The sequence below is a fragment of the Peromyscus californicus genome, unplaced genomic scaffold, assembly GCF_007827085.1.
Source record: "Peromyscus californicus insignis strain IS unplaced genomic scaffold, ASM782708v3 Scaffold_18__1_contigs__length_77618521, whole genome shotgun sequence".
NCBI lineage: Eukaryota > Metazoa > Chordata > Mammalia > Rodentia > Cricetidae > Peromyscus > Peromyscus californicus.
This window is the reverse complement of record NW_026294480.1, coordinates 29,807,931-29,832,419: the sequence shown is the minus strand read 5'-3', so window position 1 is coordinate 29,832,419 and position 24,489 is coordinate 29,807,931. Positions and strand designations below refer to the sequence as shown.

Below are 24,489 nucleotides of genomic sequence, written 5' to 3'. Positions count from 1 at the left end.
TAATCCAGGCAAGCACTCTTTTTTTATTTGACAGCTTCTCCCTTTTCATGGCGACCAGCACTGTGATATAGTTTCATAATCCTATGAATAAACTCTTGAGTTAAATTAAGGAGACTAGCATTGGTGGAGTATTCATAACTTTCTGATGGTCATAAAAACAAAATGACAACTTGACACTAAATTATGCCAAGGTTTTGATAAACTTGTCCTTAAATAAAAAAAGCCCGGTGGTAGTGATTGTGCACACCTTTAATCCCAGCAATTGAGAGGCAGAGGCAGGTGGATCTCTGTGAGTTTGAGGCCAGCCTGGTCTACAAAGAGAGTTGCAGGACAGCCAGGGCTGTTACACAGAGAAACCCTGTCTTGAAAAAAAAAACAAACAAAAAACAAATCTTAAGCTATTAATGAAATACTTCAAAAGCCTGCTGTGAACTGTCTAGATTTTTATCTATTTGTTGTGAATCTTGTTTGGGTTTTCTGGTTGTTGTTTTGTTTTGTTTTGTTTTGTTTTGTTTTGTTTTCAGTGAATGTTTGGCACATTGCAGTCTTCAAACATGAGATTATCTCTGATGCGTTGGCATATTTGGTGACTTGTTAATCCAGCAATAGCATTTGAGAAAGTTGTATCAGCAGGCAATATTTTCAGTTAAACTCGCGAAGTGTAAAGACGGACCCTCAGTCACTGTAGCTTTAGTGGTTGCCAGTTGTTAGTTTAGGGACTAGTTCATGAGCTGTGCAGTCTTGTCTTACTAAAATGAGAAGTCAGACTGAGAGAGAGTAGTGTACGCCTTACAGAATACCTCAGTAAAGCTGTCACACTCGCGCTGCATTTTCTGTTTCAGCACTACTGCCAAAGTGCAGCAGAGGCTGGTAGGATTCATGCGTCCTGAGAACGGAAACACCCAGCAGATGCAACAAGAGCTGCAGAGGAAGTTTCATGGTAAATTATTTCCAATGGCCAGTTCCACCAGTTATACACACTTGACCCCACCAGAGAGTTGTGTTACCTGAGTAGGAAACAATGGACTTCCTTTATTCAGAGCAAGAGTGTCTAAAACCACAAACTTTAATACTAGTATTTATTATTATTAAAGTGCCATCTTTGTGGTTGGGAAAATAAAGCAGCATGAAGATTGTTATTTCCATAATTCAGCTTTAGCTCATAGTATATCAAAGTATATACTTCAAAGATTTACAATTCTTTGCTACCACAGAGCATCATACACTCTATTTGATGAATTTCTTCTTCATCATAGTGACATGCTTCTACCATAAAGTTGGCTGTTTTGGTTTTTATTTCAGTTTTTGACAGTTTCAAACATATTCTACTTATTTAAAAGATAAGATATACATTCTGCTTACTCTCTCCCTCCATCCTTTCTACCTCCCTTCCACTCTAGTCAAACCTCACACACACACCCCTTCCTTTCCCGGCTTTATGGCTGTGTTTTGTTGTGTGGCCTTTTTAGTTTAATCAGGGCCTTCTGGGTGACCATTGGTTTGCAACTGTCCATTGAAGCAGATGGGATCACCAGTTGGAGACACAGCTGAGGAACAGACTCCCCTGTCTCTGAATCTCCCCCTATGGAATACCCATACTCAGCTTACAGCCCCTAAAGTCCCAAGTGTACAGTTGAGCACATTCAGTTATTCACATCGTTGAGCAACCGTTCCCAGTGTCCGTCTCTTGAACCTTTTCATTATTCAGTAGTGAAGCTCAGTATAACCACGACATAGGAACTCTCTATTTTCCCTATCTTCAGCTATTGGCACCTACCAGTCTGCTTTTGTTTTCTGACCATTTGACTACTCTGGGTACTTGGTATAAGCAGTTTTCTTCATTTTATTACTGCCTTACTTCACTTAGCATACTGTTTTTTACATTCATTCATGTTATAACGAGTTAGAATTTTCAGTGGAAGATTGAATAACATTCTATGGAATTATATATACCATATATAATGTTTTATCATTTTGTCCCTTTTAACATATTCTACTTATTTAAAAGATAAGGTAAAATTATCCTGACTGACTGAATTGATTTAATAATGTACTAGGGTATATTAATGTAGGGTTTGAGAAATTCAGTCCTGAGAAGCTTGATGGTGCCTTCCAGAAGGCCTTCCAATTTATTGTTGTTTCAGTGGCACTGTGTTGGAAGTGGTCTCCATGTCCTTTGGTGAGAGCCTTCGAATGTGGCTTACTTAGAAAATGAGACAAGCACACTGCAGTGTTTTTCTTTTTCATGTATACACATGCAAATGTTCTTTGTGTGTATACACACAACTGTATTTCACGAGGGTGAAAACATGAACGTACCAGTGATTATGGTTGCTGTGGTGGAGGCAGGGAGAAACACGGGGATTTCATTCTTAGCTGTGTTATTTGACATAAGAAAACAACTCACCCTGTGTCATTTTATATTTCACTGGTTGTTTTGTCATTAGAGGCTCAGCTGAGTGAGAAGATTTCACTTCAGGCGATCCAGCAGCTGGTCAGAAAATCCTACCAGGCTCTGGCTTTATGGAAACTCCTCTGTGAGCATCAATTTACTGTTATTGTAGGAGAACTTCAGAAGGTGAGGGGATGTGTCCTCCGGGGTGTTTGGTACCCAGAGTGCTTGAGTCTTGAAAAGTTTATGTGTGCCTGATGTGGTGGCACCTGCTTTTGATCCCAGCGCTTGGTCCTGCGGCGGGAGAATCTCTGTGAGTTGTAGGTCAGCTTGGTATACTTGGAGAATTAATTCCAGCACAGCCGGGGCTTTGGAGAAACTCCACCTCAAAAGAAAGAAAAATTGCTGTGTGTGTGTGTGTGTGTGTGTGTGTGTGTGTGTGTGTGTGTGTGTGTGTGTTTTGCCTGCACTTATGTAAGAGCACCCCATGCCTGTCTGTTGCTGCCAAAGGAAGGCATCAGATTCTACGGAGCTAGAGTTACAAACGGTTGTGAGCTTCCGTGGGGGTTCTGGGAATTGAACCTGGGTTCTCTGGAAGGGCCGCCAGTGCTGCTGACTGGCGAGCTGCCTCTCCAGCCCCCTTATGTCTTGGCTGTAAGCAGCATTTCAAGTGAAACAGTGACACTACCCCACCCCCACCCCCGCAGGTTTCTATTGGTGCCCAGAGAGTGGTTATGGTTGTTGTTGAAATTTCTCCTTATTTTTAAGCTTCATTTTTTTGTTTTCCCCTTTTTAAAATTTAAAACTCATATTTAGTTATTGAAAGCTATTTTATTTTCCATGCCAGGTAGGATGCTTTTAAATTTTATCGGATTATGAATTAAGGATGTGTGCTTTTTCAGCCCTCTATCGTTTGTGATCTGTCTCGAAAGCTTCCTTACAGTCCATTGTCAATTATATGCTCGGGAATGCAAATTAGGTGTTTGTCCCATAACTTGCAATATTTACTAGATATTTTTGTTGAAATTTAAGAAAAGAAAATATATCCCTGTAAAATTACTTAGTGGACTATAAATGACTTTACCCTTTAGAACTCCATCTTAGCAAATTTGTCCAAAATGCAGGTCAAATTCATACATTTAATGTTAGAATCCTAACATTATTTAGGAAAAATAAAATGAAAGCACAAGATTCTTTTTTCTTTGTTTGGTTTGGCTTTTTTGAGACAGAATCTTACTACGTAACTCTGTCATATACTCCAGCTGGCCTTCAGCTCACAGAGATCTGCCTGCCTCTACCTCCAAGTGCTAAGACCAAAGGCATGTGCCACCACACCCAGCTCTAGCCAGATTTTTTGAAGTAGCCTAGTGATATTTTGCCACCTGCCAAAAGCAGAGTGGCCTGGTACTAATGCTGACTCTGCCTTGACCAGACTTTTCTCATATATAGAGTGGGCGGATTCACTTAGACCTACATTTGTCTGATTTACCTCCAACTTTATATGATTTTATTGCAGATTTTTTTGCAGTTGTGTATCAGTGGTTTAGTGTATTTTCTTTGTCAGTGCTGGGAATCAAACCAGGGCTTTAGAACTAAGCTGCACACTCTGCCCTGTTTTCTCATTGAAATTACAGTCTGCTGGTATTTAAATCATGTTTTGTTAATTAATGAAATCTCAGCATTGTGCCTCATGCTTGTAATCCTATCATTTGGGAGGAGCAGACAGGCAGATCTGTATTCAAGGCCAGCCAGGTCTACATAAGTTCCAGTCCGGCTCGTGCTACCTAGTAAGACCCTGTCTCAAAAATGGAAACACACACAACACACACACACACACACACACACACACACACACCACACCACACCACACCACACCACACCACACCACACCACACCACACACAAAAACCGAAAGACAGAAAAATTTCACTTTGTGAGGAAATAAATTATTTCTGTGATTTTTGATGCAAGGATTGCTCTCTTTCTAGGACTTTCAAGAGCAGCTGAAGATCACCACCTTCAAGGATCTGGTGATCAGAGACAAAGAGCTCACTGGTGCATTAATTGCTTCTCTTATCAGCTGCTACATCAGAGACAATGCTGCTGTGGATGGCATTAGTTTACATCTGCAGGACATCTGCCCGCTTCTCTACAGCACAGACGATGCGGTTTGTTCTAAGGTAACATGCTTCACTGCTTTGTTTAGTGTTTTCATACATGAGTTTATAGTTTGTGAATGGGAATGGAGAACTCGTGGTTTTTCAATGTATGACCTCAGGGCCTTCACTTAATATGTTCTGGCCTTAGAATCCTCAACTAAAATGGGGGTTGAAATACATGGTTTCTTAAAAATACACGTATACTCTTTTAAGTGTTATATATAGAAAAATCTTTGACAGTATTTTTAGGCCATGTTTTAAAAGGTAAAAGTTATGCGGCTGGAGAGATAGCTCAGTGATTAAAAGCACTGATTGCTCTTCCAGAGGACCAGGGTTCAATTTCCAGCACCCTCACAGCAGCTCACAATTGTCTATAATACCAGTTCCAGAGGATCTGACACCTTGTTCTGACATCCGTGGGCATCAGGAACATGCATGCTGCAGACATACATGCAAGCAAAACACCCATACACATAAATTTTAAAAAAGACAAAGGTTAGCAATTAAGGGAAATCACTTAATTTAGAAATTAAGAAAATTTATCCACTTAGAAATTTGTTTCCTTCCTAAGAAAGTAAGGGAAATCACTAAGACGTTAAGTAAATCTGGAGTGAATCAAAGTTAATGAGGCAATTCTTATTGATCCTTTCCTACAGGTGGAAAAAAAAAAAAAGGTGTCACATGATGAACAGCGTGCTGACCAATAATGTATTGACTAGGCAAGAGCATTCTCAGACAAAGCTATCTGGCTTAACATACTTGGGAGAGAAATTAAGACTAGCTAGGATTTTTTTGGTCAAAAAATTTTCTTCCTAAAATTAAGAAGTAAGTTTGTAGAGTTTTTCTTTATAATGATAATAAACCCCATGTAAATGTAGACAGACTGAAACATATATAGACAGCATCATCTGCCCGCTTGATTTTGTCTCTTTTTAAGCTTTTGTCATCTCTTTAGGCAAATGAGCTTCTTCAGCGGTCCCGACAAGTTCAAAATAAGAGTGAAAAAGAAAGAATGTTAAGGGAGTCACTGAAGGAATATCAGAAAATCAGCAACCAAGTAGACCTTTCCAGTGTTTGTGCTCAGTACCGGCAAGGTGAGACGCAAGCTGCTCTTGGTATCTTTTTCTTGACTCAGGACACATGGCCATGTGTGAATACATCAGGGCGATGGAGTGTCTGCCCAGACGCAGATCTCCTGGCCGCCGTGGCCGGTGATGTTTTGAATTGTCTAGCTTTTGTTTTTCTTGTCATGTTGGAGATCAAATGTAGCACCTGTATGTAAGGCAAGTGCTTACTTATTTCTGAGACAGTCTTGTATGTAGCTCAGGCTGGCCTTGAACACTCTATAGCCAAGGATAGCCTTGAGCTTCCGATCCTTCTGCCTCTACCTCCCAAGCCTGGGATTAGATACATGCTCCTCTGTTTCTGGCTAATATGTAACTTTTTTTGGGTTTGGAATTTCAATCCGTGTCAAATTATACTGCTGAGTTTCACTTTTAATGTGCCTAAAATTTTTTGGCTGATCCTAAAAGTAAAAACTGTAACTGCTAGTACAGATTTAAATCATAAATTTTTTTCCTCTGAAACTTCTTTCTGTTATTTTATATATAAAGTTTCTTTCCCAGAAGGGATTCATTCCTAGCTGCCTTCCAGCCATATTAGACCTTATTTGATCAGTAGACCATCAGATCTATCCTGTGATGCTGTCACCAGACTAGCAAAGGCCTACTAGAAACAGAGCTTTCTCTCTCTTCTGTTGTATGCCTGCTAAGGAACGCATTGGCAGTAGTAGCGAGCTCTAAGCCTGGGCCTTTTCTTCCCATCAGTGCGCTTTTACGAGGGCGTGGTGGAACTTTCTCTTACTGCTGCCGAGAAAAAAGATCCTCAGGGTCTCGGGCTCCATTTCTATAAACATGGAGAACCAGAAGAAGATGTCGTGGGTCTTCAGACTTTCCAAGAGAGGTGAGTTCTCGAACCTTAGCTATTGTTGGGTTTTTAGAGACAGGCCTGTCTTTGTATAAAATTGTGATAGATAGTATAGGGAAGGAACATTCCAAGTACAATCCTTATGAAATTTAATTATGTTCTTACTTAGAAAGAACTGATTTTTATCAAGTCCCGAATCAGGATTATAATTCATACTCTAGAGATAAGATTTTAGTTTTATAAAAATTGAAAAAGCACTTACAAGTATTTTGTGTGTTTATGCATGTGATATATGCACATATGTACATGCACACTTGGAAGCCGGGGGAGACATCACGTGACCTGTTTTCTGTCAGGCTCCAAGTTACTCCTTTGTAGTGTTTCTCACTGAAGCTGGAGTTAGCTGTCAGTCAGGAAGTCCCAGCAGCCCTTGGTCCACACAGTGCTGGAGTTCCTGTGTGGACATAGCCACGCCTGCTCTCTGCCTGAGTCCTGAGGATTTGGACTCCAGTCCTCCTGCTTGCAAGGCAAGCACTTTTCTCGTGCTGAGCTGCCAGCTCGGCCTGAAAAGTTCTGTGTTGTGTCTCGGGGAAAGTCTCAGATATTTCCCTGGGGAGACTGGAATTCTGTGTGAACCAGTGTGGCCTCAAACTCAGTGATCTTCCATCTTCCCAAATACTACTATTAAAGGCATGAAGCACCACACCTGTCCCTTATAAATGGTTTTTGACCTGTAGCTGTGAGATTTTTCTTTCTTTTCTTTTCTTTCCTTTTTTACTTTTAAAGCCTTATTATATTTTTTTGAGATCCCTGATTTGAGAATAAAATTGGCTTCCCCTCCTCCCTAATTTCTGGTTCCAGGTGAAAATAAGTGGGGTTTTGTTTTCAAAAGGAAAATCTTAATTGTTCACAAATTTGTAGAGACTTAAAGAAAAATATGCTAATTAAAAAAATTGTTTTGTGTGGTTTTGCCCTTCTACATTTGACCAAATAGTTTTCAAATCTTTTGAAAAGGCGTGTTGCAGTTTTTGAGGGAGGGATAGAGGATACAGGGTGCTTTAGTTTGGTTTAGTAATTGTTAAAAATTTTAACATTATTTCATGTATATGAGTGTTTTGCCTGCATGTATATGCATCATTTTTGTGCCTGTTATCTGTGGAGGCTAGAAGAGGATGTCAGATATCCTGGAACTAGAGTTATATAGGTTAAGATCTACTATGTGGGTGCTGGGAATTGAACCCTAGTCCTCTGCAAATGTAGCCAGGTTCTTAACCACTGAACCATCTCTCCAATCCCCTAGTTTTGGGTTTTTGAAACAAGCTTCAAAATCAATTCTGCCTCAGCTCTGAGTGTTAGATATATAGAGACAGATATCATCATGATTTGTTTGTTTGTTTAGACAGGGTCTTAAGTATCCTGGGCTCCTTTAACATGAGAAAAATATTTCCTAACTAAATAATGTAAGTGACCCTTTTCTTTTTCAGATTAAACAGTTACAAGTGCATTACAGACACTCTTCAAGAACTGGTAAATCAAAGTAAGGCTGCTCCTCAGTCTCCTAGTGTACCCAAAAAACCTGGTCCTCCGGTGTTGTCATCAGATCCCAACATGCTGAGCAATGAAGAAGCAGGACATCACGTAAGGGACAGGCATGCTTCCATTCTGGAAGTGGGTGTGTTTGAAAGTTCTGCATGGTAGTGGTGGCATAATCCCTGGGAAAGGAAGTCGCGCTTACAGTTGCCACTCAACCTGTTTTCTTACCGGAAGGTTGGGGTGGGGTTGTATCCAGCAAGAAAGCCTTTAACCGTGCTAGTGTTCACTGCTTTGTTTATTTTAGTTTGAACAGATGCTTAAACTGGCTCAGCGGTCCAAGGATGAACTCTTCAGTATTGCTCTTTATAACTGGCTAATCCAAGCTGACCTTGCAGATAAACTACTACAGGTAAAATTAGTGTTTGTACAATAAGTTTATGTTCCTATATATTTCCAAGTAGCAGGACAATAGCTCTTGGAGATGTAGGAAATTAGTGTTCCTCCTGTTTAACATTTTGTGTTAGTATAAAGCTAAGAATTAATTTCTTTTTCTATGGAGCGAAGTAAACTATTGCTTTAATGTTCAGAGGCTGATTTGAATAGTAGCACTGTGGGGTAAGGGTCTCTGGATTAGTAATTAGATTCTGTCTTAAGTCACTGGGTGGCTTCTTTTTAAGTATCAGTGTTCCTTGATTTATAAACTTGAGACCTGGTGTTTGATAGTGCCAAGGGTGCCTTTTGGGCTCAGAGCCATTAACTATGTTCTCAAAGTTCATTCAAAGAACTTTACACTCAGTTTTTTTATTAGTGTGTTATAGAAGGTTCTTCATTAATTGTTATAACGAAAATCATTTGTAACGAGAAAAATAATTTTCCCTATTGATGTTGGATTCAGTTTTGCTTATTTTCACAAAACAAGGCACACACAGAAATACACTGTTTTCTACTTTAAAAGCATGTAGGTGATCACAAAATTTTCCCGTGTAACTACAATTTCTAGATTGCCTCTCCATTTCTGGAGCCACATCTAGTCCGAATGGCCAAAGTGGATCAAAATAGAGTTCGCTATATGGATTTACTCTGGAGGTATTATGAGAAGAACAGAAGTTTTAGTAGTGCTGCTCGCGTCCTATCCAAATTGGCTGACATGCACAGGTATGGCGTGTAAGAGTCTCATTGTAAAGAATGGGACAGAGCTGTGTGTGTGTGGGGGGGGGGGGGGGCGGTTATGTCCATCGGAACCCGGGTAGGCCAGCCTAGGCCTAGCCTGATATAGTGAGGTCTTCCACAAAAAGAGTGGGAGGGCTGTGAGGGTAGCTCACTGGTAGAGCACATACTTAGTGTGCACAGGCCCTAGGCAGTTCAGTCTCCAGGGGCTACCTCCTGAAAAAGAAAGTTGAGAGTTCAGTTATGGCTAGTAGGAAGTGTGTCTGTCTGGGGGCTTAAGGGGTTGGTGGTGCTGGTAATGTAGGTGTGTGTGCCCAAAGCTTTCTTGACTTCCTTGCTCTCTATAAGCACTCAATTCTAAAAGTTGCCCTCACATACAAAATATAAAGTAACCTTCTTAATTTTTGGTATATAAAAAGGCAACTTTCAGTAGAAGTCTTTATTTGTTGCTTTTATAGTTAAGGATTAGCATTAATAGCTCAGTGGTTGTGGCACACGCCTTTAGTCCCAGCATTCGGGAGGCAGAGGCAGGTGGATCTCTGTGAGTTCGAGGCCAGGTCTACACAGTGAGTTCCAGGACAGTCAGGGCTGTTACACAAAGAAATCCAGTCTTAAAACAAACAAACAAAAATGTTTAGTTGGATGGGGGTGGGGGTAGTGGTTACAGGGGAGAAAGGAAAATCTCTTTTACAAACAGGGCTCCTAAATGCACAGAGACCTTTTATGTGTAACTGCAAGGGATGAGCATTGTGCCTGTGTCTAATGAATTATATTGCCAGCCCCCTGCAAAGGATATTTTAGTACTGGTTGATCCGAGAGGTTCCCAATAAGTAAATGAGTTTGTTTTTTTTTTTTTTTTTTTAAATTGAGACTGGGTTTCATGCATCCAGAATTTCAGCCTATCAAATGATTTTAGGGTCTCAGCTGTTCATGGTTGTGAAGGTGGGAGTTGGTATGTTAAAGTAGTCTTGGAGGCCAGTGAAGATGGATATTAGTACTCTGTTGAGTCTCATTAAAGGAAAGTTGTTTCCTGCTGGTCAAAAGAATGGAACTTTTCTGTGGCCCTGGGTGGAGTCATGCCATTCTGATCTGCTCCAAAGATTAACTGTTATGGAGCTGGAGAGATGGCTCAGCGTTTAAGAGCACTGGCTGCTCCTTCAGCACCCACATGGCAGCTCCCAACTGTTTGTGTCTCCAGTTCCAGGGGATCCCACACTCTTACACAGATATGCATGAAATAAAAACAAATCATTTAAAAAAAAAGAATAACTATTATGCACTATTGTGTAACAGTAAGTGTCCTCCCTTAAGAGTTCATTTAGTTGACCTGTCAATCATCTGTCCTTGAGTCTAGACCACAGGAAAACTAATTCGCCTGAAGACTTGCTAAGGACAGGGAGGAATAATTATTCCCTTAATGAGATAATTCCCTTATCCTTGAGGAATCCCCTTCCTTGGTATAGCCACTTTTTTGAGTTAACTGTTTTTCTTTCCTATCTTTCTCTTTTCCTGTCTGCAAAGCTTTGATTTCCCAGATGCTCTGAACTTTCTCATGCTTCTCTGGCTAGCATCCAGGTCACAGATATCCACCTGCCTTAGCCTTTGCCTCTGTCTCCCCTACCCCCTCATGTTACTAATTACAAATAAATTTGGTTTTTCTCTTTTTCTTCTTCATCTTTCTCCCCTAGGCAACTGCCAGGGTGTACAACTTAGTTTACTTGCCCTGATGTGTTTTCTCTTAAACACTGACTAAATGTCCTCAAGATTTCTTTCTACTCCATTTTAAAATTCTTTTCTTAATGAAACAAAAAATGTAAAAGAGGGAACTCCAATTTCCCCAGTAACATGCTTCCCAATGTGGTATACCCCAATGATCCCAATAACAGTAGGATTTTATGTTTTTGACATAAACATGAGTATTTGTTGTCTATAGTTATGAACTTCTCATTAGAAAGCTAAAATAATTGACCAAACATGACCGTGCACACCTATAATTCGAGGCCTGGTGACTGGTGTGGGTTTCAGGCCAGTCAGGGTCTGGATAGTGAGAACCTGTCTTAAAAAAAAAAATTAGATCTATTTAAAAAAACAAAACACTAATTTTTTTTTTACATTTCAGATAGCCAATTGTGTTCTGGTTTTCAAATAGTGTGTCCTACTTGATATATTTGAACCTTCAAATCTGAAGAAACGATATAGCTAAAATTATGGATTTTCCTCCCAGCACAGAAATTTCGCTTCAACAGAGACTAGAATACATTGCTCGAGCCATTCTTAGTGCTAAAAGTTCCACTGCCATTTCATCAATAGCTGCAGATGGTGAATTCCTTCATGAATTAGAAGAAAAAATGGAAGTGAGTACTGAATACTTGAGTGTATGTTATGTAGAGTAGTAGCCATGGTTCCACCACTGTCTCCTCTTCCCCCATGAATTGGAGTTCTGTTGAAGTCATTATTAATTCTAAATGCTTCTGTCAATATGTTTATTGTCATGTTTGGATATAAATCTTATGAAACATAGAGGTATAATTCGGGAGTTTTCCTTAGTATATCAGTAGTTTTTGTTTTGTTTCATGTTCCCAACTGTCCAGCAGCAATGGGGATTGCATGGCATTCATCATTTATTCTGGGGTGATCTAATAAGTAAATGTAAGGAATAGACTGAACTGCTTTAAGATTTAAAAAAATCTGATTGTCCATGACATATTTGACTCCCTTTCTCTGTAGCGTAAATTCTAATTGGTCTTAATAAAAAAACGGAGTCAGATATCAGAGTAAATGCTGAATGATCAGAGAAGTCAAGGAGCAGCCACTCGAGAGACTTCTTACCTCTGCCCAGTCCTCAGACCGAAAGGGGCCGAGCTCCTGTGTCCAACCTGCCTTATCACTTCCTCTCTTAGCCCAGCCATATCACTTCCTGTTTCCTCCTCCCAAGGACCAGTATTAAAGGCATATGCCACCACTGCCTGGCCTCTAGTGGCTACCTCTGCCCTTGGATGTCCAGGCAAGCTTTATTTGTTAGAGCATAAACAAAATATCACATTTTTTACTTCTGGAGTGAACTTAAGTCTTATGGCATTAGCAGCTGGAGGTCCAGTCTAAACATTTTTCGGCCTGTGATCATTGGGTTACTAAAGGCAGTTACGTTGGGCAGTGAGGTGACTTGTCACAGCTCATTTCCTGTGGCACCAGTTACATTGAGAGAATAGTCTCTTTAAGTCTGTATCAGTACACTATCTTCACTTTAGCAAACTGAACTTTTAGACAAGGAATCATTTCTTCAAGTACCTGTTGATATAAAGATTTTTTTTTTTTTTTTGGTTTTTCGAGACAGGGTTTCTCTGTGTAGCTTTGCGCCTTTCCTGGAACTCGCTTTGGAGACCAGGCTGGCCTCGAACTCACAGAGATCCGCCTGGCTCTGCCTCCCGAGTGCTGGGATTAAAGGCGTGCGCCACCACCGCCCGGCTGATATAAAGATTTTAATACACCATATTTTCTGTTGAAACCAGGTCGCTAGGATCCAACTTCAGATACAAGAGACACTACAAAGGCAGTACTCCCATCATTCTTCAGTGCAGGATGCAATTTCTCAGCTGGATTCTGAGCTGATGGACATTACTAAGGTAATAAAAAACCAGTGAAATTCCTGTAATAGGCACTTTGATTTTAGAAATCCCTGTTTGTTGTTGTTGTTGTATCATTTGCTTCATGGGAAAGTAAGTAGAAAAGTTCTCTCTGACAGTTTGTCACTGGACTGACAGGTTCCATCTGGTGCACAGGACTCTGTGTGACTCCTAGAAAAGCAGAGCAGTTCCTGCCAAGCCCATCACTGGGGCAACCTTGTGAGCCTCGTGTGGGAGCTCTGTTAAACCCAGCAGGGTTTTCTGATGGGCTTTGGTGGTTGTCGTTTTGACTTGGTCTCGCTCTGTAACTGCTGGTGTTGACCTTGTGGCAGTCCTGCCTCTGCCTCCCAAGTGCTGGCGTTACAGGCAGGTGCCGTCGCACCCAGCTTATTGGTAGCCTTGTTTTTGTTTAAGTCTCCAGACTTCTTTGACTCTGCACTGTTCTTGCAGTTCCTTCTTCTGTAGACATTCTTGTGCATGGTTCCAGGTTCTCTGTAACACCTTGAGGTGTATCATTCCCATGGCTCTCAACCTGATTTAGAGGACACTAATTCTAGGACATCGAGCATCCTCCTCTAGCTCAGAGCAATAGCATGTGTATGCTGAAACCTGTTTGAGGGCACATACGGAGACCCCGTCTCAAAAGAAGAGTGCCAAAGCTGAAACTTGGAGCCCTAGCACAACTCTGCAATTGGAAAATTCCACACGTGACTTTATTACATCACCATCAAAGCACCCGATGTTATTAAAAATTTTGTGAAATTTCCCTTGGTATGCAACATGTGAATTTCACATTTAAACTTGGGTCCCATCCCCAGTGTATCTCATGTGTGTATGTACATATTTTAAAATATTTGTTCCTAAGAATCTTGTATCATGGCTACTCAACTTGTATCATATTCATATACTTTAGATAAAATATTTGATTATTTGTAATTGAAAGACATACTTCACTATTAATCTCTGAACACTGCCTGTAGTTGAATGTTTAATTTTGGGGTTTCTTCCCACAGCTTTATGGGGAATTTGCTGACCCATTCAAACTTGCAGAGTGTAAACTCGCAATCATTCATTGCGCTGGTTATTCAGATCCCATATTGGTACATACACTTTGGCAAGATATCATAGAGAAAGGTAAGTGTTCAGTTATAGGTACTACCATGTGTTTTTTAGTGACTGGGAAGATACATATATGCCAATATATATATGTATATGTATGTATCTAGGGCTTATGGAAATGTGTTATATATGCCTGATAGAAAGGATGTAGAGGACATATGTATACAGTAAAAAGGTGATTGTACTGAGTGTGACCCTGGTGAATATTTGAGAGCATGCTCAGTGAAAGTATATATAGTTTATTTGAAATATACCCCCTCATAATTATCTAAAACACTTTCTCAAAATCTTGTAACTAGTACTATAATGAGAAATATATCAGACCCTCACAGAAGCACAGAATCTGCTAATTACATAAATGCAAATATTGGTCCTGATGTATTTTGAATCTTGAAGCTATTAAGTAGCCAATGTAAACATTTCACATTAAAGACAATCATGATTTCTGTTGACATGTCTCTTCCAGAATTGAATGATAGTGTAACATTGAGCTCATCAGATCGAATGCATGCTCTCAGCCTCAAGCTTGTCCTCCTTGGCAAAATTTATGCTGGCACACCTCGTTTCTTTCCCCTAGGTAAGCGGTAACCTTGCTGTCTTACAAAACATCATTGGCCTTTAGAGCAGAGAATAGTTTCTTTTTTCCATTTGTCTATTTGCTATTTAGTTCAGCAGTTTCAATTCCAACTCTCCAGAAAGAATCCCTGGAGAATAACAGAACTTGATAGTTGACTATGAAATTTTCTCTAAACAGCTTTCCAAGTTTCTACATCAAGTTTGTAATTATGCTGACTGATAAGTGATATCGTTTAAGTGTTTATACTGTCGGGAAAACCATTGGTAGTGTCAAATAAGAAATTAAAATGACTGAGAGTTTTATATATTGTTTATTGAGATTATTATTGGTTATTGCTCTCTATTACAGTACAGGTGTTGGGGGGGTGGGGCAGCGTTTGGCCGAAACCCAGACTCTCTCTCATCTTCTCACCCTTCCTTGGCTTCTCTTTTCCTTCCTCACTCCTCCCCGCTTCCTTTTTCTGTGTGTGGTGCTTGGGTTTGAACTGGTGTTCTTGTGCATGCTAAGCAGGTTTGTGACCCTGGACTATAGGGACCAGCACTTGGGTTTTTTAAATAGGTTCTGACTATATAGTCCAGACCAGCTTTCAACATGGGATCCTTCAACCTCACCTTCTTGGGTTCTGGGATCACAGGCATGTGTTACATGGATCACATGCCTGGCTTTCTTTTTTTAAAGAACAGATAGACTAAAATTTTAATTATCTGAACTTGTTTCTTGACCAAATACGCTGAGTAGTCATTGTTATGAGCCAATTGCTAACTCACAGTTTTCTTTTTGTTATAAAAACAATAGCTATGAAGTAGGATATAAATACTTATTACGTTGCTTTTAAAAATTGAGAAATAGGAAAATATTCATAATCACACATTAAATCACCTATTTAGTCTGTCTTAGCCTCTTGGGGTTTAGCCCAGGGCCTTGTACACTGAACTGTACACCATCCCTAACTCTTGCTGTTTTTGAAATGAACGTTCAGACTTACAGACCATCTCAAATGCTAAGATCTCTTTGTTGTCAGAGATACTTGAAACTGCACTGCATTCATGCCACTTCAGTGATAGGAAAATCATGAAACTGGCAGCTTAGGAGCATCTTCCGCTCTTTCAGAGGACCTGGGTTTGATGCCTAGCAACCACATAGCAGTTCACATAGAGCTTTAATTCCAGTTCCAAGGGAATAAAGCCCTCTTCTGGCCTCCATGGATTCCTAAACAAACCCAGTACACATAAACTCATGCATAATATACATGCAGATAAAATTAATAAATAAATTGGTTTATGTGGTATTTGGATTTTTGATAAGTATGTGAAAACAGTTAAGTTTGGGACCATTTGACGATCTTTTGGCTTTAGTCTAGATTTTTAACTATTTTAACCCTGTGCTGTGGAGTTTAGAGTAGCACAGGTTCAATGGTTTAACAAGCTCCACAAGACTTCAGACAGTCCTAAGTTCAGTGCCAGCATTCAGGAGGCAGAGGCGGGCAGCACTCTTGATAGTTCAAGGCCAGCCTGTTCTACATAGCATGTTCCAGTCTAGCAAGGGTTACATAGTGAGACCCTGACTTTAAAAGAAAAGAGAAGAAATCTTAGTATTTGCTCTAAGTCTTTAAATAGTAAATTCCCTACTGGCCTGGTGGCATATACCTTTAATCCTAGCACTTGGGAGGCATAGGCAGACGTATCTTTGTGAGTTCAAGACCTTCATGGTCTACATAGTTCCAGGACAGCTGCATAGAGATCCTGCCTCAAAAACAAACAAATAAATTCCACAGTAACCACAAGTTCAAGTGCTGTTTTTTGTTGTTGTTTTGTTTTTCGAGAGACAGGGTTTCTCTATGTAGATTTTGGAGCCTGTCCTGGAACTTGCTTTGTAGATGAGGTTGGCCTCTAACTCACAGAGATCCACCTGCCTCTACCTCCCGAGTGCTGGGATTAAAGGCGTGTGCCACCAACTGCCTGACCTTAGTGATACCTCTTATTCATGATGTTTATATTGGTTGTTTTCAAATTTCAAATATCATAATTATAGATTTGGTTAAAGCTTATTTATAGTAAGACAGTAATGACTATTAAGAATGAGACCAGCTGTGCGGCGCACGCCCTTAATCCCAGCACATGGGAGGCAGAGGCAGGCGGATCTCTGTGAGTTTCAGGCCAGCCTGGGCTACAGAGTGAGTTCCAGGAAAGGCACCAAAGCTACACACAGAAAAACCTGTCTCGAAAAACCAAAAAGAATGAAACCATAATTAGATCTTTTAAAATAGGTATTGGGCCAGGTGTTTTGGCACTTGCCTGTAATCCCAGCAATCAGGAAGGTGGGACAGGAGGGTCAAGCATTTAAGATTGTCCTCAGCTGTGTAGAGAGTTTGAGACCAACCTGCGCTGTATGTGAACCCTGCCTGAAAAAAACCTAAGTACATGAAGGGTAGAGTATTGAAAACTCAATATGTTAATATTTTAAAGTTGGGGTGTCCTTTCTGACAGGCTGTTGAGTGTTTTTAAAATAGAGATGTTGCAGTTATCAAGTCCTCTCCAGTAGTATAATTATTCTCTACATTCTTTCAGAGTTTACAGTTTTCTCCTAATATCTTTAATAGTGTACAGTTTAATGGTTTTAGCACAAACTTTTGTATGCATAACCTGACCCAATCTAATTTTAGGAGATTGTCATCATCCCCCAAAGGAACCCTGTACTCAATAGTTAATCACTTCCTGGTCTTTCCTTGCCTTCAGCCCTAGGCAACTATAAGTTTACTTTCTGTCTCCAATTTGCATGTATATATCTTACTTTCATTTGTTTGAGGTTATTTGTGTTTTGGGGGTTTTAGTCCTGGGGATCACACTTAAGGCCTTCTACATACAAAGAACATGCTCCAAAATGTGTATATTGTTTTTTGTTTAGAGAGAGAATGGGTGCTTATGCACATTCATAAACATCAATATGGAGGTCAGGAAACTTTCCTAAGTATTACTTAGCTTTGTTTGTTTAGAGATAGGGTAGCCTGGAGAGTCCTAGTAAGCTAAGCTGGTTGGTCAGCAAGCCCCAGGAATCCACCTGTCTCTGTCTCCCCACTGCTGAGGTTACAGGCTTGTAGCTCCACATCTGGCTTTTTTACATGGTGTCAGACTTTGTTTTGATGCCTTAAAGGCAACCATGTTCCCAAATGACCTACCTCCTGGCCTCCAGATGTGTTTGAAATTCCTTTTCCGATAGCCACTAGAAACTACTCATTTAATACTAAAACAGTTAGGCAGTTTGCTGAATCAAGAGTTACAGTTCCATATTTCTGGGGCTGGATACTGGCTTAGCAGTGAGAACACTTGTTGTTCTTACAGAGGACCTGAGCACAGTCCCCAGCATCCACATGGGGCTCAAAATGTCTGTAACTGCAGTTCTAGATGTGATGCCTTCTTCCGGCCTCCACTGACACCAGACATGCACATGGTGTACATTCGTACTTGCAGGCAAAGCACTCATCCAAATTTTCTGAATTTTCTTTTCCAGATTTTATTGTGCAGTTTTTGGAACAGCAAGTTTGTACTTTAAACTGGGATGTTGGTTTTGTTATACAGACCATGAATGAAATTGGAGTGCCTTTACCTAGACTACTAGAAGTTTACGATCAACTCTTCAAGTCACGGGTAAGGAAAATAAAATGATCTTCCCTAAGTTTCCCAAGATAGAGAATGAGGTATTTTGATTGCGTGTTTGTGGGTATCTCATCATTTGGGCGAAACGCTTTCAGTGGAGACTGGCTTCGAATGTGTAAGTAAAGTCAACGTGGGACTCTTAACTGAGGGTTGCTTTACTTTGAAATACTAATATTTTATATAGGTAAACATATAATTAACCAGGCAATAGTGGCACACACCTGTAATCCCAGCACTTGGAAGGCAGAGGCAGGTAGATCTCTGTGAGTTTGAGGCCAGCCTGGTCTACAGGGTGAGTTTTAGGACAGCCAGGGAGGGCTGTTACACAGAGAAACTTTTACCTAAAAAACAAACCTAAAAATCCATAAGTATATGCATTTACTCGTGTCTTAATAGATAAACCAAAGTAGGGGCCGTTTCTGGGGATCAGATCTTAGGGCCTTGCATGTGATCGCCAAGTGTTCTACCACGAGACTATAATCCCCCCTTACTTGCTTTAAGCAAACAGAGTCAACAGCACATTTATTCCTATAACCTCATTTTTAAAGAAATCTTTTGTAGGGGATAGGGAGATCTCAGCCTAGAAGTAAAGTGCTTCTAGCCCAAGTTTGATCCAAAGAACCCATATAAAAAACTAAATGCAATGGTGTATGTTTGTAATCCCAATACTGGAGAGACAGAGACAGGTGCATCCTGAGGCCTTCTAGTTGTGCCTTCCAAAGTGTAGGTAATAACAGATTACGGTTCTGTGACAGCTATGTTCTTTTACTCTAGAATCAGACTGCATAAATTCAAAGGAAAATGGGTCACAGCCCATAGAAATACCAGTTTTTTGTTTAATTTCATATTATTTGTTCTAATGATAAATCAGTTATTCTTCCTAAAAAGTATCACAATGTGGTCTTTTATTATTTTTGTTTGTTTGTTTCTTTCTTTTGCTTTCTTGAGACAGGGTCTTACTATGTAGCAATGGCTGTCCTAGAACTCACTCTGTAGACCAGGCTGGCCTCAAACTCACAGGCATCTGCCTGTCTCTGCCTCCGGAGGACTAGGATTAAGGACATGTGCCACCATGTTCAACTTCTAATGCTGTTTAAAGAAATTTTGCTTGGATTCCAAAGTCTTCTTTAACCAACATAAATAAATAGGAAAAATACACGTACACACACATATATTTGATGAGTTGTAAGATAAACTGTGTCTGTGTATACATACATATTTTTTTCTCTTTATAGGATCCATTCTGGAACAGAGTGAAAAGGCCACTGCACCTTTTGGATTGTATCCATGTATTACTAACAAGATACGTTGAGAATCCAAGCCAAGTTTTAAATTGTGAGAGGTAACTATAAATTAAATACTGCATTATAGAAAAAGGTTTAAGTGTTTCTAGTAAGTACCTGAGTAACAAGTTGAGAGTGGATATGGAATGCTCTTAGAACAGTGGTTCTCAGCCTTCCTAATGCTGCGACCCTTTAATACAGTTCCTCCTGTTGTGGTGACCCCCCACCATAAAGTTACTTTCATGGCTACTTCATAACTGTAATTTTGCTACTGTTGTAAATTATAATGTAAATATATAATATGCCTCCCCCAAAGGGGTTGTTGCCCACAGGTTAAGAACCACTGCTCTAGATCTTACAGAGAAGCATTAGAGAACTTCTTAGGTACGTTAGCAATAACTATTTAAGTGATCACCTAACCATTAGCATTAATGAAAGATCAGAAATTTTTCAACCATGGTCCTAAATTTTCTAAAGTGAAAATAATTTACAACTACTTTATGCTCCTTCTTATGACCTAGGACCGAGACATTTCTATTATGTCTTTGTGGTATGATTTCAAGGAAAAGTCTTTTTGAAAGCTGAAAAGGTGTAAATAATAATAACAGGAATCATCCTCTAGTGCCTCCTCAGCTAACAGTCTTCAAATTGAAAATGGTGATTATAAGGTAGCTGACCTCCACCTTATTCCCCTCTCTGTTTCCTGCTACTTACCATTTACTGTGCTCTAATCCTTGCTTTCCAATGGGACTGTTAGAAAGTTAATCAAAACCTGGTCTGAAGCAGCCCTTTGAAGGAAATGGGTTTAAGTATAGAAGGTTGAGGGTCTGAATCAAGGGCTCAGGGATTAAGAGCACTTTCTGCTTTTGCAGAGGTCCTGAGTACAAGTTCCAGCACCCACATAGCAGCTCACAGCACTCACAGCAAGAGCTGCAGGGTTCCTGGTGCCCTTTTCTAGCCCCCAGGGTACTGGACATGCACATGGTGCACATACACACATGCTGGCAAAGCACTCCTACATGCAAAAATAGATGAGTACATCATTGTTTTAAAACAGCAGCAAATGGGTGACGTGGTGTCTTTCCCTTTACAGGAGAAGGTTTACAAATCTCTGCCTGGATGCTGTCTGTGGTTATCTGGTTGAACTCCAGTCAATGAGTTCTTCGGTAGCAGTACAAGCCATCACTGGGAATTTTAAATCTCTCCAAGCAAAGTTGGAACGGCTTCATTAATTATTGTAGTATATTTTTCTGTCTTACATTTTGGTCTGTAAAATAAAAGCTCAGCTGGGTCCAGAAATCAGGTGTTGTAGATCTAAGAATTTTGGTAGAAGTTTGTTTTTAATAAGTGATTGTTAGCTACAAATAGTACTTTGCCAAATGAATTCTTTTTTATGACTGGTTTTTTGTTTTGTTTTGTTTTGTTGAGTAGTTCGGTCCAGGTATGTAGCTCAGTGGTGGAATGTTTGTGCAGATGTAAAATGCCCTGGGTTCAATTTCCAGCACTGCACACAAACACATCAGTTTGCAAAAAACTGAAATAAGATTATGTATGATTCTGACACACAAAGATAAAGTTCTTATTTTAAATTTTACTACTAGCAACAATTTTGAATTCGTATTATTTATTTCCAGGTTTATCTAGTATCAGTGATTAAATCCAGCTCTTGGGGAGGCAATGGCAGACAGATTTCTAGAACTCACGGAGAATTCCAGGCCAGTCAGGGCTATATATATAGTGAAACCTTGTCTTAACAAACAAACAAAAAAACCAAAACACCTTATAGGCTGGGTCTGTTCCCATACCGTTGGATTCTGTAGCAGTCCTTAAGTATGCATTTTTTAACTTAAATTTTAGAAAATTTCCTGAACTACTAATTATCAGTTATAATCCTTTAGGTTCTCTCTTTCTCTCTCTCTTCCATTCACCATAAATATGTACGTTAGATTTTTTATGTATACATTTTTATATATGTATGTATGTATATATGTGCTGGATATGTATGTATTTATATACAGAATAGTTGAACATGTAATAAACTTGTAACACTGTTATGAGTATTTAAAACCTACATGATCAGCCATCTGTGGTGGTGCATACCTTTAATCACAGCACTTGAAAGGCAGAGGCAGGGGGAGCTCTGGAGTTCAAGGCTAGCCTGGTCTACATATTGAGTTACAGGTCAGCCACAGCTGTACCGTGACTACTGTTTCCTTACAACCCTCACTCTCGAAGTGTGTATGCTTCAAGCCAGCAGCAGCAGCAGCAGCAGCATCCTGGATTTGTTACAAGTTAAATTCCTGGGTCTCAGATCAGATCTACTTTGGCATAAACTGCCTGTTTATGTGTTTTAACAGCCCTTCCGATGGATCCAGACTCATGTCACATCAGGAACAACCCACTTGTTGATGCTGCTGTTTTCTGTGTCCTCTCTGATTTGATTTCTCCAGCCTCCTTTCTTACCAATGACCACAACACAAGTTTTACCCAAATTATAGTGGATGAAGCAGAATTGTTAGTAGTTTTGTTGTTTTTTTAAAAAAATATTTGGCCGGGCGGTGGTGGCGCACGCCTTTAATCCCAGCACTCGGGAGGCAGAGGCAGGCGGATCTTTGCGAGATCGAGGACAGCCTGGTCTACAGAGCGAGATCCAGGAAAGGCGCAAAGCTACACAGAGAAACCCTGTCTCGAAAAAACAAAAAAAAAATTTGTTATGTATAATAGCCAGAAGAGGGCACCAGATCTTATTATAGATGGTTATGAGCCACCATGTGGTTGCTGGGAATTGAACTCAGGACCTGTGGAAGAGCAGTCAGTGCTCTTAACCTCTGAGCCATCTCTCCAGCCCCAGTAATCTAGTTTTTAACTTTAATAGTGCTAGGTTGAATCCAGGGTCTTTGTCCTAAGCAAGTAAGTACTCTACCCCTGTAGCTGTATCCTCAACCCCTGAATTACCTTTAATGGGTTAGAATTGCTAAACTAAGTGTTCCAAAGTATTATCAATGACAAAAGGAAGGAGTAAGAATGAGTAAAGCTCACAAAGGAAGAAAAAAGAAAAACAACTCTTTTCCACTCTCCTTAGTTTTTTTTTTTATTGTACACACACACACATATACACACATATACATTTTTTTCCTTTTTTTTTTCTTTTTTTTTTCTTTTTTCTTTTTTTTTTTTTTGGCAACAGTCTCACATAGCCTAGGCTGGTGTCAAACTTCATGCCCACCTAGAGTGATCCTAGAGTGGCCTCTGCCACCTGAGTGCTAAGACTATAGGCATGCTTCACCACGCCCACTTTTCATGGTGCTGGGCATTAAACCAGGGTTCCATAGATGCTGGGTAAGCATCTTATCACTGAGTTGTGTTCCTAGCTCTCACCCCCTCCCCTTTTGGTCAGGGTTTCACTATGTACCCCAGGCTGGCTGCAAGCATACCCTGACCTCCTGCCTCAGTTTCCCAAGTACTGGGAATCCAAGCACGTGCTGCCATACCCAGCTTCCGTTGTGATTTGCGCTGCTGGGAGTGTTAGCTTACGTCTGCTGTCCCTATTGCAAGTCTGGCAGTTTTGTGAAATATAGCTTGGATATATTTCTACTTCTACTTTTACCTTTATATATCTTTTTCCAAATTTTTCTCTTAGAATTCAGATTCCCTTTCACTTACAGTCATTGAATGTATATTTCATAAAGGATCAAAGTACCACAAATTGGGTATCACTACCTCATATTTTTCATCTTTCATTTTCTTAAGTTTAGCTTTTTTAGGCTATAAAATGACTGCATCTGATGTATTAATGGTTTTAGCATTTAAAATTCTGTTTTCTACTTATTTTTAAATGAAGATCTTGTTTAAATGCTTTAATTTGAATGTAGATCCATTATGTTAGAAATACATGCTACTATCTCCAGTTATGTTTTAAGTGTATTTACGCATTAACACATTAATATATATGTTACATATACTCATCTGGGCAAGGTAGCTCTTGCATAATCACCACACTCTGGAGGCTTAGGTAGAAGGATTCAAGTTCAAGACCTGCTTTGGCTTAATGGTGAAACCCTATCTCCAAAAATAGAGAGAGAGAAATGTATAGAGATGACTATACACACATATACACACAGTATCTTTGTATAGACCTGCAGGATACAATGTCAAAAAGGGTGAAATCGACAGATATCAGAACACCGTCCCCTTTATTTTTATAGCACACTTTGTGAGAGCTTAGGAATTTTAGCCCCTCAGCAAATGTTTGCAACGACCTCCCTAAGAGAAAAGATACCACTAGTCCATTGTTGCTAAAGGAGATTATCTGGATGGCCTGTCCACTCCGATTCTGGACTTGTGGTCAGATGTCGCGTGGCAGTGTTCTAGCACACCGTCCACTGTATGGTTACACTTTGTTCCTGGTCCTTGGTCAGTGAGTTACATTTATGCTGTAAATGTTACATGTATTTAGCCGGTGAGTAGAACTGTCATTGGTAGGGCATCTCGGGAAAGTGCATTCGTTGTGGACAGTTGCGTCCCTGAAGGTCTTGGTTGTGATGTACTTGTGTTTCTAGATAGTTTCATTGTGCAGCATGGTTAGGGAAGAGACAGACTACTTACATGTTTGTGCAAGATATATGATGTTGACCTGACAAGTGTGTGTTTGACAAGTTTTTGATTATTAACTAGTCACGTCATTGAACACCTGTATCACATTAGCTTCTGTTTGTTTTATAGTTAGTTGAATCTCAGCCATCTTTCACAGATTGTTCATGCTCTTCCTTAGGATACTTTGTATCTCCATGTTTCCCCTTTCCTTCACTAGAGGAAAGAGCAGTGATACAGTCCTAGCAAAGAAATGAAGAACTGAAGCCCCAAGCCTGAGGTTTTGAAAGAGATTAGTGTTTTCTTGAGTGTTCTCTATCTATATCTTAATAATAAAACTTTTCAAAATACTTTTGAGTTCGCTACTAAAACTTAAACTCTTTAGTTTTGTTTTCATATATAAGTGAAGAGGTTGACGCTAAATGGTAAGACTCCAGACTAAATTTTTATAAGAAGTAATGTTATTTT

General features: G+C 39.9%; 1 protein-coding gene across 1 annotated transcript in view; it reads left to right on the top strand.

Moving 5' to 3' along the window:
* Nup155 (nucleoporin 155) overlaps window positions 1-23,338 on the top strand; it is a 57,120-nt gene extending 33,782 nt beyond the window's left edge. Inside the window, exons 21-35 of the mRNA XM_052743176.1 lie at window positions 843-940; window positions 2,448-2,578; window positions 4,380-4,571; window positions 5,506-5,644; window positions 6,377-6,512; window positions 7,961-8,114; window positions 8,314-8,418; window positions 9,010-9,164; window positions 11,401-11,530; window positions 12,686-12,799; window positions 13,813-13,933; window positions 14,385-14,495; window positions 18,003-18,139; window positions 19,384-19,490; window positions 20,525-23,338. Coding sequence (XP_052599136.1) covers window positions 843-940; window positions 2,448-2,578; window positions 4,380-4,571; window positions 5,506-5,644; window positions 6,377-6,512; window positions 7,961-8,114; window positions 8,314-8,418; window positions 9,010-9,164; window positions 11,401-11,530; window positions 12,686-12,799; window positions 13,813-13,933; window positions 14,385-14,495; window positions 18,003-18,139; window positions 19,384-19,490; window positions 20,525-20,663 — 1,969 coding nt within the window. The 3' untranslated portion in view covers window positions 20,664-23,338. The remainder of the gene's footprint in view (window positions 1-842; window positions 941-2,447; window positions 2,579-4,379; window positions 4,572-5,505; window positions 5,645-6,376; window positions 6,513-7,960; window positions 8,115-8,313; window positions 8,419-9,009; window positions 9,165-11,400; window positions 11,531-12,685; window positions 12,800-13,812; window positions 13,934-14,384; window positions 14,496-18,002; window positions 18,140-19,383; window positions 19,491-20,524) is intronic.
* Window positions 23,339-24,489: the final 1,151 nt, after the last annotated feature.